This window comes from Sinohyriopsis cumingii, chromosome 1, assembly GCF_028554795.1.
Source record: "Sinohyriopsis cumingii isolate HCF-2022 chromosome 1, ASM2855479v2, whole genome shotgun sequence".
In the NCBI taxonomy this organism is placed as follows: Eukaryota; Metazoa; Mollusca; class Bivalvia; order Unionida; family Unionidae; genus Sinohyriopsis; species Sinohyriopsis cumingii.
This window is the reverse complement of record NC_142961.1, coordinates 10,383,342-10,403,587: the sequence shown is the minus strand read 5'-3', so window position 1 is coordinate 10,403,587 and position 20,246 is coordinate 10,383,342. Positions and strand designations below refer to the sequence as shown.

General features: G+C 32.2%; 1 protein-coding gene across 1 annotated transcript in view; it reads left to right on the top strand.

The window, feature by feature from the left end:
- The first annotated feature begins 1,432 nt into the window (after positions 1-1,432).
- Positions 1,433-20,246, top strand: part of LOC149806407 (radial spoke head 10 homolog B-like) — a 69,338-nt gene continuing 50,524 nt past the window's right edge. The window contains exons 1-8 of the mRNA XM_089952890.1: positions 1,433-1,660; positions 2,948-3,023; positions 7,052-7,120; positions 8,347-8,405; positions 9,012-9,126; positions 12,730-12,936; positions 13,566-13,742; positions 19,105-19,246. Of these exons, the coding sequence (XP_089809016.1) occupies positions 1,446-1,660; positions 2,948-3,023; positions 7,052-7,120; positions 8,347-8,405; positions 9,012-9,126; positions 12,730-12,936; positions 13,566-13,742; positions 19,105-19,246 (1,060 nt within the window). The 5' untranslated portion in view covers positions 1,433-1,445. The remainder of the gene's footprint in view (positions 1,661-2,947; positions 3,024-7,051; positions 7,121-8,346; positions 8,406-9,011; positions 9,127-12,729; positions 12,937-13,565; positions 13,743-19,104; positions 19,247-20,246) is intronic.

Here is a 20,246-nt window from a genome sequence, read left to right as displayed (position 1 = left end):
GTTAGAAGAAACCCATAGGCCCTTTTCAGGGCCAGCCATATTTCTCGAAAAGAGAATGACTTTTCAATTGCCTACCCCCTTTTTTAAAAAAAATTTAAAAAAAAAAAAATCCCATATTCAATTCCCCTTGTCCCTAAACAAGCCCAAACTCTATTCCCCATGTTAAATTCCCCTTGTACGTAAAGTGGCCCACGATTTATTCCCATGTTAATTCCCCTTGTACGTAGATTTGCCCACGATTTTTCGCCATGTTAAATTTCCATTGTACGTAGATTTGCCCGGGGGGGGGGGGGTCTGTAATGCTAATTCCCATTGTACGTAGGGTGCCCCTACTTACTACTCATATTCACTTTGCACTTCTGCGGTGGTAACCAAACAAAAGTCTATTTCATTCACACACACACACACACACACACACACACACACACACACACACATTACCAACATTAGGATGACACATAATTAAAGCCACATGTATCAATACTCAAAATAAATCATAGAAATAATCGATTAGCTACAGCTAACATTCATCGCTGTTATCCGTAGATCATCATTGGAAACAAGTGTTTGAAGTAGATTCCATTACCGCTCTCATGCCCGCGGGCTTGCTGTACGTCGAGCAACGTATTTATGTATATATAAAAAAAGGTTTGTACATCGCTTTAAATTATTGTGTATTTTTAAATTACTATTTATTAAAAATATACGATTTGTATATTTGTTTCCGCACAACAGACTAAGATGGAGTTCTGGGTTAGGATTTGAGAGAAAAATAATTAAGCCGGCTTTCCTCACTGGTTATACTGGCTATTTAAAAAAGACCTTGTTTATCTTAGGTATAATTCAAAGAACCTTTAATTCCCTTTATTTTGATGTATGATTGATGGGTGTAATATGGGTTATAGAGTATACAGCTTGGCCTTACTCCAGATGTGCATGTTTCAAAAAAGTGCTAGCTCTACTTGGTCATTTTCACTTCCTGAACTTCAGAGATAAATTGTATAAAAAAGAGCCGATAACTTTTTTTTTTACATTTTATATATTTGATAATTCATTCATTGCACTTTCAGAAGCTGGTATTGTCTAGTCTGGCAAAATTTATTTTCCCTATTTTAATAGCTGCTATGGATAGTGTACTTTAGATTAATTCAGGCTGATTATCTAGCACAGGGAGCAGTCATTTTAGTTACGGTGTGCTTAAATGATGTACAATTTCCAAAAGTACAATATCCAAAGAAATATCATCCACATTACATTAATGTAGCATAGAGGTATGCCATCATTCTCTCTATTGTGCATGTTTAAATGCAAACAGCTTCACCTTACATACATCACGCTCTCAAAAGTGCATAATTTCTGGTGAGCGCTCCCTAACATACAATGGAAAACTAATATTTATTCACCGCATTACTGCGGTCCTGCTACTGTTTACAACGTTGTCAAACATGGCAACTAAGAACGAGGGAAAACCAAAGAAGGGTGAAAAGAGAAGCGCCAAAAAGCATGAAGAGACCACAAGTAATGCGGATGTACCAGAAGAAATTCAGATTAACACTAAAAATCAAGAAGAAACTATCGAAGTAGTCCCAAAAGAATCAATTCCAGACGTGCCAGAGCCAGTGTACGATGAACCTGTTCTCTCCGAGATTATCATTGAGAGGTGCCTTTTCTTTTTAACGATTCTAACATGGTTTTAGATATTATCTGAGAGTAACCAATAATATTCAAATCAATTATTAGCCAATAATATTCAAATCAATTATAAGTTTAAACTTTGAAAATTAGATGGGATCGCTTGGTCTTGGAAAGAATGTATACATCTCTACTTCCCATGTTTAACTATGATGATTGCATCTGGGATAATACTATTATGCAAGAAAAAGGATGACTGAAAAAAATGAATTTGGAAGCTATGAGAAATAGTAACAGGTGCTACCAAGAGTGTGGCTCAGGCATTATTATATGAGAAAACTGGGTTAGATAACCTGAATCATTGACGTTATAAATATAAATTAATTCGGTTGTTTAAAATGTACTATGGTTTTGCTCTGAATTACTTACAAGATATAATTCAGCCTCTTGTTGTTAACAATTATACCTACACCATTCAGTCATTGAGTAATATTATACCTCCTTTGTGCCAAACAACACTTTAGAAAAAATCATTTCTGCCTTTCATAGTTCAAATATGAAACATGTTGACCATTGAAATACTAAGTAACTCATCTATTCAAAATTTTAAAACTTACCTAAATCGGGTAAAGTTAAAATTCCCTTGTATTATTTTGTTGGTGATCAGTTGGATCAAATTCACCATATGTGATTGAGAACCAAATGCAGTAGCATAAACAATGATTTATTCCTAAATTATGTTTTTAACAATATGTACTGCACATGAGGAAAAGTAGAACCAGCTAAACACTTAACTTTAGAATGTAAAAATTATACAACTCTGAGACATTGTGTTCTCTTCACATTACTGACCAACTTGCAATTAATCAGTTGACAATTATTGATTGTTAAAATTACTAACTAATAGGAGAAACAGTTTTCAAGAAGCTTCCAGCTTTCTACTGAATCTCCATGTAGATTATATTGTTATAAAGGATACATGAAAATGTTTTCTTGAATAAAAACTGTTCAAACAAAAGTTTGATGTGGTTTTGGATTGCTTGAATCCTTAGTTTTCAAAACGTTAAATACACCAACACTTCAACAGTTATTATCCTTGAAGCATTTTAATTATACTTAATTAATGTGCCCACTGTCTTCGTACATTGAGCTGTAAAACAATTTTAAACTTTTGGGAAAACATAATGCTGGAGTTAAAGAAAGTGCACATATTAGACTTGAAATAAAAGATGTTTTTAAAACCAGGTTGGGATGATTAGTTTTCTTTCCTATTTAGCAATATTACTGTCTACAAAAAGATGATCCTGTATTTCAGTTATGAAGGAGAAAAGGTGAGAGGACTGTATGAAGGAGAAGGCATAGCCCAGTTTACTTCAAGTAATGTCTACAAGGTAGGAAAAAATCTTTTCTTCTTAAAATTGATGTGACAAAAAGTTACAACTTTAAAGGTGCAGAGGCATCAGAAGTATACCTAAGTTCCTTTGTATGAGGGCCTCAAGTTCGATTAGTTCTTCACAAAATAACGTTACTCTCCTTAAATAAAGTCATTATTATTATCATTATTACTTACATAGTATTATTATACTGTTAGCTGCATACTATTAATCATTATTTTTCTTCATTGTATCCCTCAGAACTGAGTATAATTGCAGCTAGGAGTTGACATTGGATTCTCTGGGATGCTGAACTCAATGTAACAGTATGCATACTATTCATGTTAGGATGCATAAAAATTCAGATGGCTTAGTCCTCAAATGTTTGCAAATTTTTATGAATGAAATTCTCTTTTTTTGATGCATTTCAGCAAAGCAAGTATCAGTCATATAATATGCAACAAAGTTCACATGATTGTAATGGGATTAGGTGAAGCCACATAGGTTAGATATTAGTAAATAAGGAGATGAAGACATTTGATAATCGAGTTTAGATTCCTAATGATAATTTTGATAAAAAAATCTAATTCCTTATGCTTAGGATTGGAGACCTATCTGATAAACATTAATTAGCAGTTTTAATCCATTATAACATAAATCTTTAGGTGATGTTTGGAACACTAAGATTTTATCATATACCATTGCTCAAAAAAAAATGTCTGCAGATACAGACTCAGGTCTAGTGACTTAAAAAATGCACAAGTCCTGACTCAAATTCCAGAGGCATTGACTCCAATTTCCATATGACCAAAATCATCCTACTTTTTCACTATTATTTGTCACACAACATTGCAATTGCTTCACTTCAAATATGAAAAGATAAAAACAAAATTGTATTAAATTGACTTGCATGTTTATTCAGATCTCAAAATAGTTCATGCTTTCCTACCGTTTCTTTGTATACTTTAGATGTTGTTCAGGGATGCCACTTAAATAAGACTTAATATGTTTAACAGTGTTTAATTACAATAGTGCATGAGCACAATTATTATTGATGATTTCAAGGCCTTTTTCTTAAAAAAACTCCATTTATAAATTGGCAACTATTGGTGAGACTGGGGACCCCATTGCCGCTCCCTGTTTTTATTGGTAAAACTGCCCCTTATAGATAAAATATGTACTGTCCATGGACAGATTCAATAAAGCACAAATATGTTCATTAGGGAGATCACATCTAGATTTCAGAGCATTGCCTTTCTCTAATTTATCTCTGATCACACTCATAGCATTATCCACTGGAATACTGGTGAAAAGTCTTGATACATCATAAGAAACCAGTTTTGTATATGGTGGTACCTCTAGTTCTCAGATCTTTTGGACAAAATGTAGAATTATATATGGTGTTCCATTTTGCCTACTAGATGCCCTATGAGTGAAGTTAGATATTTGACCAAATCATACAGTACACTGCCCAAACTAGATACTATGGGACAGAGTGGGGCATCCTTCTTGTGATGAGGGGATGAGGGGCTTGAATTACCACCCATCTATCCCAGTCTACTTGTATCATGTGACCATTATAAGTCATGTTGTCAACATTAGTCACTGATGAAGAGACTATGATATTGCTGAAAATTTCGAATTCTTAAGATGTTTATGCTCTAAGTATGGGAAATTACTAATGATCATGACAGAGCATTATCTGAACTAGGTGGTAGGTAATATTGTATAGTATGGTCACTTCAGGCGCTTCCATCCCAGGATTTTGTGCATTGATGTTACACTGGAAGTCATCATTAACAAATTGGACTGCTCATCTCTGGACACCACTTAAATGTTGTCAATGTCATGTTCTGTATATAGGTGCCAAGTACTGTATATACTCACTTATAAGTTGATTTAAACTGCAAACAACCAAGATCCTTTTCTGCCATAGCATAATGTGTCGGCAAAGCAGGATATATGTTGTTTGTTCTACTGATTACTCTTAACAAACTGCACAGGACCAGGTCTGCCAGTGCATTATGTGACAGTAAATCTGGATATGTGCAGCTTGCAGTTGTACTTGACTTGTAAACGAATATATATGATATTAAAGGCATATTCAAGTACGGGTTAAGCAAGGGTTTTGCAGGTTTTTTCTTTTGCCCATGGAAGGGTGGATCTTATGTCATCAGAAAGGATGGACTTGGTCTTTTTGGTGATGTCAATGTGATTTCCCTAGGACATGAAGTACAGGTGGTCTTCAGTGGTGTAGTTGATGATTATTGGGTGGCACTTATTGGTGATCCATAATACATTATATTTATCTGGATTGAAAGTCCTTTACCATTTGGATCCTCACTCATGGACATTGTCATTCTGAATGGTAGTAAAATCCTTGTTGGAACAGATGATTCTGTACAAAGGCAATTGTCTTCAAAGTGTATGGTTGTAGATGATGTACACTTTGGTGCATCATTGATATCTGTATATACCAATAAGATGAGAAGACCCAAAATTGTGATGGGGATTTTATGAGGGTGAACTTAATATTGTCAAGAACAAACTTCTAGTGTATGGTTGAATAGAAAATCCTTAATCCAGCTGTGTGCATATTGTTCATTACACAGTAGGGATGAAACTTCTTCACGAGGCACTGTTGGGGTACTCTGTCAAAGGCCTTGGAGAAGTCCAATAAGACAACCTTGATCTGCTGGTTTTTACCCTTTAACTAGGCCCTGTATGGAGAGGATACATTGTGTAACAAATTACTTTCTTTTCTGAAATCCACGTTTGCAGTGTGTTGTAATGTTTGAAGAGTGACCTGATAGAGCTGTGTGTGATGTTGTTCAGGTGTTTTATATATGATGGAAGTCAGGATCTTTGCAAATAGCTTGCTGGTGTAGAAGGGTTTCTATTCTTGAAGATTGGTGTAACAAGGGCAGTTTTCCACTGACCTGGAATCGTAAGACTGACTAGGGAGATTTGGAAGGCCAGGTGATAAATATATGGCAGCTTCTTTCAGTAATCCATTAGGATTTTGATGTTGTCACAAAAGGTGAGACTAACATGTTTTCAAGGGAGCAACACCTGTGTGTCTGGCTATAATATTAGGAGTTCATCTGAAAGGAAAAGTTTATTTCAGTAATAATATAATATTCTGGGAATAATGTCCATGTGTATAGGGCATTCTTTTAACTGATTTCTTCTGTGACATATTACATTATAATCAATGAGGCTTGGTCACTAGTGCTAGGTATTGCCCATCCAGTGAAGGTCTATTTGTGAATTAGAAGCCCAGGGTAGCATTTGCTCTGGTTGTGAATCCTACAGTTTTATTCAGGCCTAATTCACTTTTAAGGTGGAGGAAGTGTTCTTTGATAGCCTTTCTGTTCTGATGACCAGTGATAATGTTGCTTGACCAGTTTATATCTGGGAGGCTGCAGTCACGAGCTATCCAGATGACAACATCCCAGAACTTGAGATATTGACAAAGGTGATAAAATCCAACATGTGTTGAGTGTCTTTATTAGCAGGAATTCACATTGAGCTAGTAATTGAGGTGTCAGAGTCCATGCAGTTGATTTTTCATAGAACAATATGACAAATATACGTTGGTGTCAACAGGATCACTTGTAATATTATTTTTTATAATATGTAATGTACCTCATCAGTTGTATTCTTTTCTCAATAGCTGTTGTAGGCACTATTCTGAGGGAGAATGTCACTCTCTCTGGATAGAGCCATTAAGCCAGGTTTTACAGCCACAGACTTACCAGTACTGTACATGTTAGTGTTGACATAACCGAAGAAAGTTCAGAAATAGTTTTTTTTTGCATAAGTAACACTCTTGAGACTTAAGGATGACAATCTGTGTTATCATAAATTTACCTGCATAATGTTATCATAAAATTACCTGCAAAGTGTTATAAGGTAAAAAAATTTTTTTAATGAGATTGGCAACATGGGTCTCTTGCTATGAAAATAGTTGTGAGATATAACTTAAAAATATAAGTTCAGATACAAGATCCCAGTAACTTCAGCCTTCTTTCTTTTTTTGACAGGGTCAATTTTCAGAGGGTTTTATGCATGGCAAAGGGGAATACATATGGATGGATGGAATGAAGTATGAGGTATTTACCAGTAATCCAGATTTGTGTTCACAATCTTCATACTGAAAATAGATGTAGTAATTTCACATTTAGACCAGTATTTGAAATACTTCAGTCAACATTTATGTCAATATAATACATTGGAATGTTGACAGTCAAACATGCAGTAAAGGTGATACTTTTTATTATGGAAGTCAAAGCAATATAATTGCATGTCATAAGAAGCATATTATATATATATATATATATATATATATATATATATATATATATATATATATATATACCATCATTCCATTTAATTTCATTGGCATCCATATTTGTGGTTTGAGGAAAAATAGCATTTAATTTGTATCTTGAGGAATACGTCATTTTGTTTCCATAGAAAGACAATATTTGGATGGGTCTTTAAATTCATTGCTTTTAGTAACCACAAAATACGTGACAATAGGTACACCACAAAATATGTGATGATAGGAACACCACAAAATACGTGACAATAGGTACACCACAAAATACGTGACAATAGGTACACCACAAAATATGTGACAATAGGTACACCACAAAATATGTGACAGTAGGTACACCACAAAATATGTGACAATAGGCACACCACAAAATACATGACACTAGGTACACCCCAAAATCTGTGACAATTGGTACACCATAAAATTTGTGACAGTTGGTAGATTCTGTTCATGGTATTTTATACTTCATACAGTGTTGAAGGAAGATTCATAGTGTCAGAATAACATGAAGGTCACTGATAGTACTGTACATATGGTGGATTTTAATTTTGACATCCACCAATCAGAAAACTTGCTACATTTGGATATGTGCTTGAATTTATTCAGTATTTCAAAATTTAAAACCAGACAAAAAGACCTTTTATTTGGGTGAAAATCAACTGAAAGCATACTGTAGAGGGTTATAATAATTAGAGATCTTATTTTACAAAATGAAGTATATAAAACTTTAATTATAACAGAATAAAATCGATTTCCTAAACAAAACTAAAATGACAGCTGAAAAAGTGGAAGAAAAGTAAGAAAGTCGTAATGATTTTTAAAAATATTTTTGAGTAAGTGTTGGGAAATGACTATTTGTGGATATAAGAGTTTGAATTACTAGAATTCACTTTATGTGAGTTTATTACTGGATGCATATGTGAGTTTATTACTGGATGCATATGTGAGTTTATTACTGGATGCATTATATAACAGTTAAAGCAACATTTTTTATTTTAGGGTGATTTCTACAGAAATCAGATCACTGGGAAAGGAGTATATTACTGGCCTGATGGAAGGTAATTGCTAATTCTGACTCACATTTCTAAAACTTTAAGAAAAGAGTATTTTGGACAGGTGCCCATATGCACACTTTAGGGTACAGCAGAGACTATTACAGTGTAGTACTAATTAGAGAAGGTAATTTGTTAGTGGGTAGATACAGATCTAATTGAAGATCCAGTCTGCATGAGACATTTCCTTGTTATGGTATGTGTAAGATATCACAAGATGTGAATGAACTAATGGAAAGAACTGGATTCAAGCATTCAGTAAGCATAGCGGGCATACATGTCCCGATAAAGTGATTAAAGAAAGAAAACTACCATCTTTCTGGCTTATTTTTGAAATAGGAGAAAACACTTGCCTGACTTGTTGTATAATACAAGAAAAGCAGTATAACCTTGGAAAATTGTAGTTATCTGACTTTGAAAATGAATTGTCAGAGACATTAGACTATGGGATTTGCAGTCCTTTTCTTGGCTCTCACCAATTTAACACACAGATTATGATAGTCGGAAAGACTTTTCACCTTTTAATATTACTCTGAATTGATTCCGTAGCACCATAATATTGAAAAATTGTGGAAAAAGTTTTGTGATACATTTATTTCCAAATTTGACCAGTTACTATGAGGGTGATGTGTTGAATGGGAAGCGACATGGAGTAGGGACCTTCTGTTTCAAGGACAACAAAATGTCATATGCTGGTGACTGGTTCCAGGGGAAAAGACATGGGAAGGTAAGCTTGCACATATACGAGTGCAAATAATAAGTCTTCTGATTCTGCCATCACCACCCAAGTCAGATATTTTGCCACCCACCTATCCTTTTCATATTACCCACATACTCCTTTCCATTTTTCCAGCACACTCACCCACCCTTTACATTGACTAACCATTACTTATAACCTTTAATGTTTTTTTGCTGTCTATAGCCCTTGGTTTTACTATAATGTCCAATGTATTCATTGTTTGTTTTTAATATTTCTTCTGCCATGGGTTGTAGTGTAATATCTGAGGTACTCTTTGTTTGTTTTTAAACTGTCTATAGCCATGAGTTCTAGTGTGATATCTGAGGTACTCATTGTTTGTTTTTAAACTGTCTATAGCCATGCATTGTAGTGTGATATCTGAGGTACTCATTGTTTGTTTTTAAACTGTCTATAGCCATATGCTATAGTGTGATATCTGAGGTACTCATTGTATGTTTTTAAACTGTCTATAGCCATGCATTGTAGTGTAATATCTGAGGTACTCATTGTATGTGTTTAAACTGTCTATAGCCATGCATTGTGGTGTGATATCTGAGGTACTCATTGTATGTGTTTAAACTGTCTATAGCCATGCATTGTGGTGTGATATCTGAGGTACTCATTGTTTATTTTTAAACTGTCTTTAGCCATACGTTGTAGTGTGATACCTAATGTACTCAATGTTTGTTTTTAAACTGTCTATAGCCATGTGTTGTAGTGTAATATCTGAGGTACTCATTGTATGTTTTTAAACTGTCTATAGCCATGCATTGTAGTGTGATATCTGAGGTACTCATTGTATGTATTTAAACTGTCTATAGCCATGTGTTATAGTAGTGTGATATCTGAGGTACTCATTGTTTGTTTTTAAACTGTATATAGCCATGTGTTGTAGTGTGATATCTGAGGTACTCATTGTATGTTTTTAATATTTCTCCTGCCCAGGTTTGTAGTGTGATATCTAATATATGGGTTTTAGTGTGATATCTAATGTATGGGTTGTAGTGTGATATCTAATATATGGGTTGTAGTGTGATATCTAATATATGCATTGTTCGTTTTCTCATTAGTGATATGCTGAATCATTAATTTTTCAGTAGTTTTTATTTTCATCCAAGAACAGGTTTGATCTTTATGTTCATGCATATGATTTATTTAGCTCCAATCAGTTATTGCTAAATAGTTATTTTTTTAAACAGTACATATCAGTTCATCAGGGTATGACATTAAATGCTTTTTTGTTTTGACAAGAACAGTGAGATAAGATACTGCTTGGGTGGACAGGGTCAAATGCAATAGCTGTACACAATTTTTTTTTCAAATTGGGGGTAAAGAGAAGTGCTCAGGGGGATAATATCAAACTATTTTGGATGGAATATCCATGCAGGGCAAGAATATAGGTACCAATTTATACATTACAGGAATCCAGAACCTGTATATTTCATCTATGTACTGCTCAGTCATATCTGGTGAGGTTAGGGTACTCAAGAAAACTTGTTTGACTGTGAAATGTTAATTGTTATGTAAACATATTCTTGTCATGGCACATTCCCTGTTGTTTAATCTTCCTTATTGGGTTTAATTAAATCATGACTTTGACAAGATACATTGAAGATAATTAAGGAGCTATTCTTGTACTGAAAATCTGAGATACTGCCCCAGTCATTTACCTTGATTGATGAAGGAGATTCTAATGTGTACCACTGCAGAAAAGAAAAACAGATCCATAGAGCAATACTTTATCAATGCAATTATAACATATATACTTGCCTATAAGTTACATCCAACTGCAAACTACACAGACCCAGATCTGCCATCACATAATGCACTGGCAGATCTAGGTCTATGTTGTTAGGAGTAATCAGTAGAACAAACACCATAGACCATGATCTGCCAGCAATTTTTGTTTTGGTAGATCCAGTGTTATGTATATTTAATTTAATTTTTTGTTTGTTAGTTATATTTTAATTTTTTTATTACATGCTATTGTTATGTAACATTGTATGTTGGACTTGACCTTGTCCAAATTTGAGTTAATTTCTGCTTAACCCAAGCTGACTTTTTTAATTTTATTTATTGTAAACAAGTAATACATAGCTAAATTATTCACTCTGTAGGTGTATGGGCTTAATAGCAGGATCATTATTAACAGAAGAGGTAAATATGTTTATTTGAGTAAAAGTTTTGGAATTTCCTAAGTGAATTATACATAATCCAGGTTATTGTTTTGTAAATATCAGATTCCTTCTAGAAGCTTATTTTCCTTTAGGTAATGTTTTTTTAATTTAGAAAATGCTTATTGTGACCTGAGGTCAAGTAGAGAACTATATAATCTTGTGATTGTGAGGACTTGGTTGTTCTTGCTTTAACATCTAGAACTTATTATGCTGCGTCCAGTTGGGATGAATTTATTTTCTTCAAATTATTGAATTCAAGTGATTATTTTCTCTGGTAATATGAAAGTGCTCTGATAAAATTCATGGATAGAGACATTCACTGGAATTTATACTGAATTAAAACCTGGAATTATATTTCTTTGATTCAACAAAAGACTGTTGATACATCAACACTCTATAAGTTATAACAGACTTATCATCCCCTTGTTTTGGATTTTTTCAGGACTTATACTGAGTTTTATTTAGGACTTTAAATTACTAGGACTTGTGTCTGTAATTCTTGGATTATTTTGGGATTTAATTTGCAATACCATAACTTCTTTTTTTCTCATTTTCTCGTATTTAAAGGAAATAATTATATTTGTTAAATTTTACAAAGCTCGTTTTCTTTCCTGTTATTTTTTTAAGAGCATAGACACATAACACCGGTTTTATGTTGGATTTGATGACTTATAAATGAGTGCATATGGTAATTGTTTTTCTTAAAAATGTTTTATTCTTTTACTTTGGGGAAAGGTGAGTGTTCATGATAATTTGAATGGACCAACCTAAAAAAGTTTCCATTTTTCCTTTAATGTACAAAATATAACTGGTGCACAGCACATATTCTGGTCAAAGTAAATCTGTAAAGTATGTTTTCAGTGAAAAAGAACAAAATTAAAAGATGATATAAAATATCTTTTCTCACCCACCCCACCCCTCGATTGGCATTGGGTTTCAGTGTTGAAGTAGCCAACTTTTACTTCATCTCTATTTAGATTCTGCAACTTTTATTAGAGACTGGAAGTGCTCAGTTAAATTTAAGTTTTGACAATTATTTATAATAAAAACTGAGTTAAAATTGCCCTAGATTATGATAGATTGATTGAGTATGTGTCAGTCACTATATGAACACCTATGTCCCTGTCTGTCTCCCCCCCCCATGACATAGTGTTATCTGTGTTTTTCTGTCATGCCATGTCTTATCATGTCACATCTACTGAAAATTTTGTTTATGGTCAATCGCATTTGAAGGATTTCATGGAATGACACCAAATTTGGTGTAATGCTCTATATTAGATGATTTCTTTAAGTTTTCAAAATGTTCTGACAAAATATGACTGAGTTACGGTTAAAAAATTGAATACACCAATATTCACAAGTAATAATGCTTGTTAGTGTCTACACTTGAATTAAATGTCATGATTTACTTCAGGGTCGTTTGGATTATGATTCTGAAGGTAAATCATTCTATGATGGAGACTGGGTGAACAATGTTCGTCACGGGATGGGTACCAGACAGTATCCCTCCGGGAATCTTTATCAGGGAATGTGGTTTAACAATGTGAGGCATGGCGAGGGGACAATGAAATGGCTAGATAGGGATCAAGTCTACAGTGGTCAGTGGGAAAACGGAATTCAGGTAATTATTTACTCAGTTTATGAATATTTTCCCACTTGTAACATATCAAGTTTAAATACAAAAGGTGACCATGCAACTCAATGATTTCATGTCATAATGTTATAGTAGAATATGATCTTCTTTGGAAATTTCATTGATGAGGAGTCATTATATTTAGAAATAGGATCATTGTGAACTACAGTGCTAACAGAAGTTTTGATCTGGACCGATCAATGTAATTTGTGTAACAATGTTTTGTTGGCATTTAAGTTTGAAAAGATGACGCTGCTTTTTCAACCATTACTCAAATTAAACATCCATAAATTCATTGTATCAAACTATTAACACCCATAAATTCATTTTATCCAACTATTAACACCCATAAATTCATTGTATCAAACTATTAACATCCATAAATTCATTGTATCAAACTATTAACACCCATAAATTCATTGTATCAAACTATGAACACCCATAAATTCATTGTATCAAACTATGAACACCCATAAATTCATTGTATCAAACTATTAACACCCATAAATTCATTGTATCAAACTATTAACACCCATAAATTCATTGTATCAAACCATTAACACCCATAAATTCATTGTATCAAACTATTAACACATTTGATAGTTTTATTATTTCAGCATGGTATGGGTCAACATATCTGGCTTCTCCATCGAGTCCATGGCTCCCAGTTTCCTCTCAGGAACATGTATGATGGAGAATTTGTCAGTGGCCTGCGCCATGGCTTTGGAGTGTTTCATTATGCTAATGGTGCAAGATATGAGGGAGGTTGGAGAAATAATATGAAGCACGGAAAGGTACTTGTCATGGATTGAAATTATATAACCATCATTAGAACTCACAAGTGAAATATTGAACTTCAACTGCTGTGGCAAAAGTTGAAATCAAGAAAGATTGATGGACATTATTCAGATGTCATGATTGGAAATATTAATTTTTGTCAAGTTTGCCTTGATGGAATCTCAGAATAGTGATCACTTTGGTATCTAGGTGCATGTACATCCACACATCCAACCAACCACAGATCCAACCATCCACAGATGCAACCATCCACAAATCCAAACATCCACACATCCACACATCCAACCATCCAACCAATCACAGATCAAACCATCCACAGATCCAGTCATCCACACATCTACAGATCCAACCATCCACACATCCACACCCCAGATTATCTTTTATACTTGCTTATGAGTTTAGTCCAACTTCAGGCATCATAGACCATGCTCTACCACTGCATAATGTGCTGGCTGATAAGGGTCCATGTTGTTTGTTCTACTGAATACTCTGAATAACCTGCTAAGATCTGCCAGTATATTATGCGATGACAGAGCTGGGTCTCTACAGCGTACAGTTAACTGAACTTGTAAGTGTGTATGTACATTAAAGTCATTGTTAAAGTGTTTTACATAGCAAGTTAAACAGTGGGCTTAAAGGATGTCTCTTATTGTCATGATCTGTTTGTAGATTAGAAATGTTGATAGCAAGTTAAACAGTGGGCTTAAAGGAGGTCTCTTATTGTCATGATCTGTTTCTAGATTAGAAATGTTGATAGCAAGTTAAACAGTGGGCTTAAAGGATGTCTCTTATTGTCATGATCTATTTGTAGATTAGAAATGTTGATAGCAAGTTAAACAGTGGGCTTAAAGGAGGTCTCTTATTGTCATGATCTGTTTCTAGATTAGAAATGTTGATAGCAAGTTAAACAGTGGGCTTAAAGGAGGTCTCTTATTGTCATGATCTATTTCTAGATTAGAAATGTTGATAGCAAGTTAAACAGTGGGCTTAAAGGAATTCTCTTAAGTCACTTTGACTGAAAAAACAATGGTTTGTGCACAACAGCTTGAGTTCTTAAGCATCAACAATCATCAGACTTTGTGGATAGCTTGCACTTTGGGTAGGAAATCCCTACTGAATTTGGGATGAAAAGATCAGAGTTCATGGTCACTCAAACTGAAAGAAGAAAAATGATTTCTGCACAATAACATTACTTCTTTATCACAGATCTGGACCAAATTTGTGGATGGCTTGCATTTATGGTAACAAAGAAGAAAAATATAAATTATGGGGTCAAAGGTCAAGGTCACTGTGACTACAAGAACAGTGGTTCTGCCAATTATTTTTTAGTTTATTAGTGTAAAGGACTATTACATGCATATAATTCGAAAACAGACTACATAGCACCTGCTAGCCATGGGAATGAGTTTTTGGCTATTTGCCAATGTTGTGATAGGATGATTATGAAGAATTATTTGTTTGAACCACAGTGACTCCTGCTTTATTTTATTTTAAAATAGATTATATTTCATCAGAATAAGTGTTTGAGTCATCTACATAAAAGCTGATTTTAAAAGTTTCCTGAAAAATTTGTTTGTAAATTATAAATTGGATGATGCTCCTCCAATGACCTTTTTAAAACCAGAAGAAAGAGATAATTTGGATAGAAGATGAAGGAAACAGGAAATTGCCATCCAGTTAATGTGGGAAGTACTTTCACAAAAACCCACATCACAAACGTTATTTCTGAAGTTCACTACAAATATTTGGATAATATGTGAGTGGATTTTCAGAGAAAAATTCACTGACTTTCATGCTTTGGCATAACAGCAAAGTGACATGAAATGTGATCTCATGGGATTTAATATAAATTCTATTTATATAATGTTGATTGTACAGCAGTTTCGTGCAGCTTTATGGACAGCATTCTTGACAGTTCAGATGACACTCTACAGTTTCATACTTTGCATAGAGTTAGATTTTTAAAGAAAAGAAATTTTAAAGATTAGCTCATTGATTATCCTGGCTATTTAAAAAAGACCTGGTATATCTGAGATATGTTTGAAATAACTTTCAATTCCCTTTAGTTTGGTATATAATTGATGCGTATAATTTTTTAATTCCTTTAGTTTGGTATATAATTGATGGGTATAATTTTTTAATTCCCATTAGTTTGGTATATAATTGATGGGTATAATTTTTTAATTCCCATTAGTTTGGTCTATAATTGATGGGTATAATTTTTTAATTCCCATTAGTTTGGTATATAATTGATGGGTATAATTTTTCAATTCCCTTTAGTTTGGTATGTAATTGATGGGTATAATTTTTTAATTCCCTTTAGTTTGGTATATAATTGATGGGTATAATTTTTTAATTCCCTTTAGTTTGGTATATAATTGATGGGTATAATTTTTTAATTCCTTTAGTTTGGTATATAATTGATGGGTATAATTTTTTAATTCCCTTTAGTTTGGTATATAATTGATGGGTATAATTTTTTAATTCCCTTTAGTTTGGTATATAATTGATGCGTATAATTTTTTAATTCCTTTAGTTTGGTATATAATTGATGGGTATAATTTTTTAATTCCCTTTAGTTTGGTATATAATTGATGGGTATAATTTTTCAATTCCCTTTAGTTTGGTATATAATTGATGCGTATAATTTTTTAATTCCCTTTAGTTTGGTATATAATTGATGGGTATAATTTTTTAATTTACTTTAGTTTGGTATATAATTGATGGGTATAATTTTTTAATTCCCTTTAGTTTGGTATATAACTGATGGGTATAATTTTTTAATTCCCATTAGTTTGGTATATAATTGATGGGTATAATTTTTTAATTCCCTTTGGTTTGATATATAATTGATGGGTATAATTTTTCAATTCCCATTAGTTTGGTATATAATTGATGGGTATAATTTTTTAATTCCCTTTAGTTTGGTATATAATTGACGGGTATAATTTTTTAATTCCCTTTGGTTTGATATATAATTGATGGGTATAATTTTTCAATTCCCATTAGTTTGGTATGTAATTGATGGGTATAATTTTTTAATTCCCTTTAGTTTGGTATATAATTGACGGGTATAATTTTTTAATTCCCTTTGGTTTGATATATAATTGATGGGTATAATTTTTCAATTCCCATTAGTTTGGTATATAATTGATGGGTATAATTTTTTAATTTCCTTTTGTTTGGTATATAATTGATGGGTATAATTTTTTAATTCCCTTTAGTTTGGTATGTAATTGACGGGTATAATTTTTTAATTCCCTTTAGTTTGGTATATAATTGATGGGTATAATTTTTCAATTCCCATTAGTTTGGTATATAATTGATGGGTATAATTTTTTAATTCCCTTTAGTTTGGTATATAATTGATGGGTATAATTTTTTAATTCCCTTTAGTTTGGTATATAATTGATGGGTATAATTTTTTAATTCCTTTAGTTTGGTATATAATTGATGGGTATAATTTTTTAATTCCTTTAGTTTGGTATATAATTGATGGGTATAATTTTTTAATTCCTTTAGTTTGGTATATAATTGATGGGTATAATTTTTTAATTCCCATTAGTTTGGTATATAATTGATGGGTATAATTTTTTAATTTACTTTAGTTTGGTATATAATTGATGGGTATAATTTTTCAATTCCCTTTAGTTTGATATATAATTGATGGGTATAATTTTTTAATTCCCTTTAGTTTGATATATAATTGATGGGTATAATTTTTCAATTCCCTTTAGTTTGATATATAATTGATAGGTATAATTTTTTAATTCCCTTTAGTTTGGTATATAATTGATGCGTATAATTTTTTAATTCCTTTAGTTTGGTATGTAATTGATGGGTATAATTTTTTAATTCCCTTTAGTTTGGTATATAATTGATGGGTATAATTTTTTAATTCCCTTTAGTTTGGTATATAATTGATGGGTATAATTTTTCAATTCCCTTTAGTTTGATATATAATTGATGGGTATAATTTTTTAATTCCCATTAGTTTGGTATATAATTGATGGGTATAATTTTTTAATTCCCTTTAGTTTGGTATATAATTGATGGGTATAATTTTTCAATTCCCTTTAGTTTGGTATATAATTGATGGGTATAATTTTTTAATTTACTTTAGTTTGGTATATGGGTATAATTTAGGTTTTAGAGCATGTAGCTTGACCTTACTTCAGATATCCACACAAAAAAAACTGCTAGCTCTGCCTGGTTATTTTGACTCCATGGATTTCAAAGGTAAATTTTGAAAAATGGAGCTAATAACATTTTGATATATTTTGTTATTCATTAATTGCACCGTAGATGCTGGTATTGCCTACTCTGGCAAAATTAATTTCCCCAATTTTAGTAACTGCTAAAGATAGTGTAGTTTAAAATACAAAATATTTAAATACAATTTTAAAAAGAAAAGAGTTTAATGTTAGATATATTATCATAACAGTACCAAATTATTGTCATGAACAGTCAGCAAAAGTCATTTGTTCATAAGTACAATTATTATTATTGTTATTATTATTAATTGTTATTATTATTATTAATTGCTATTATTATTAGTATTATTATTAATTGTTATTATTATTATTAATTGCTATTATTATTAGTATTATTATTAATTGTTATTATTATTATTAATTGCTATTATTATTAGTATTATTATTAATTGCTATTATTATTAGTATTATTATTAATTGTTATTATTATTATTAATTGCTATTATTATTAGTATTATTATTAATTATTGTTATTATTAATTGTTATTATTATTATTAATTGTTGTTATTATTAGTATTATTATTAATTGTTGTTATTATTATTATCATTATTATAACACTGATAAGTTTGTCTCCTTGTAAATAAAAGTTCTCATATAGAAATTATATCAGTACAGAAAATACTTGTAACAAGGGACATAACATCTGGTATGTCAGACAGAAGCCAAAATTATGAGACACATGAACAACTTTGAGGAGAAAATCAAAACAATGACTTAAGCTTTGTCAAAAATTGTCATATAGATACAACTAAATGATTTGTGCCAAAATGTAACTGCTTTTCGTTCTTTGAACTTTGGCTCATAAGCAAAAACAAAATTCAGCTAGAGAGAAAACATTGGCAAAAATGAGATGCAAGGAAAATATTTGCTGGTTTTAATATCTATGGAATTGGGGTTGAAAGCAGTACCAAAGATGGACAAAGTGGGCATGTTAACCTTGTTCTATTAATTTTTATAGAGTACATTAATGTCCTTTTTCCACTTTAATATATTTGAATAGACAAATATGAAATATTGTTGAAAATTTCAGTGATGGGGAAATTGGTTTGAATATGTTAACATTTTCATTGTTTTAATTCCAGGGAAATTTCTTTTTCAAAAATGGACGCATATATCAAGGGCTGTTTGAGAAGGATCACATTGTGGAATATCCAGATTTTACGATTGATGGCATGAGGACTCCAGATCTGTCTCAAATTAGAACGAGATCACCCATGCCTCTTGGTAAGATCTTGCTAAACAAGCAACCTTGTAAGGAAAAGCATTTCCCCTCCAGTAAAGATGCACAGGCATCCTCTGTTCATCTATTCCAAAAGGTGAACAGGATTGCATAAAACATATGCATCATAGATAAAAGTAGTAGGCATATTTATATCCATATGTAGATTGTATTTTCAGACCATCGCAGTGAAGTCTATCATAAGACTGTTTTAGATGAAACCCTTGTTAGCTTGAATAAGCAAAAGTCACCTCAAGTAAAGAAATGAAATGTGGTAAACATATTTGTATCTATATATAGATAAGCTTTTAATATTCTCATGTCATTTTAGCCCAAAATATTTTAACCTTTTGTACTTCAACATATTGGTCTGTGGTACTTCTCAAAACAAATCTTGTTTGACTGATAATAATATACTTCATTCAGAAATTTAGGGCACTGACCTATATTACAAAATAATACAAGTAAATATGTGTGACATGGTGTAAAGAAGCTTGAAAGAAAACATAACACTTTCATTCTGCATGTTTGCATGTGTGTGCCTACATCATATCATTAGTTTACAAATGTGGTAGAACTCCTTAAGGGTCAGTTATGTTGTTTTTTTAAAAAACTTATTTTGAATTTTCAGTGAAAACCCCATATTCATTGTTATGATACATTTCTATTTCATAAGACTGTTTCCGTGGCCTAAGTGGTTAGAGCATCCGATTTAGATGCAGGAGGTCGCGGGTTCAAACTCTGGCCAAGTCATATCTATTATGAGTCTATGGTCTTAAAGTAATTAATAGAAAAGAGTGAGAAGCAACTAGCTTTGTAAAATTCAACAAATAATTTATTTCCCTAGAGTTCAAGGTGTAAATGTAACAAAAATGAACTTAGGGTATTGCGAATTAAATCACCAATAATCCTAGAATTACAGTCACAAGTCCTAATTAAAAGTTCTGAATAAACTTTAGTGGAATTCCAAATTAAATCTAGTACCCTCTCTCTGTCACTTACTAG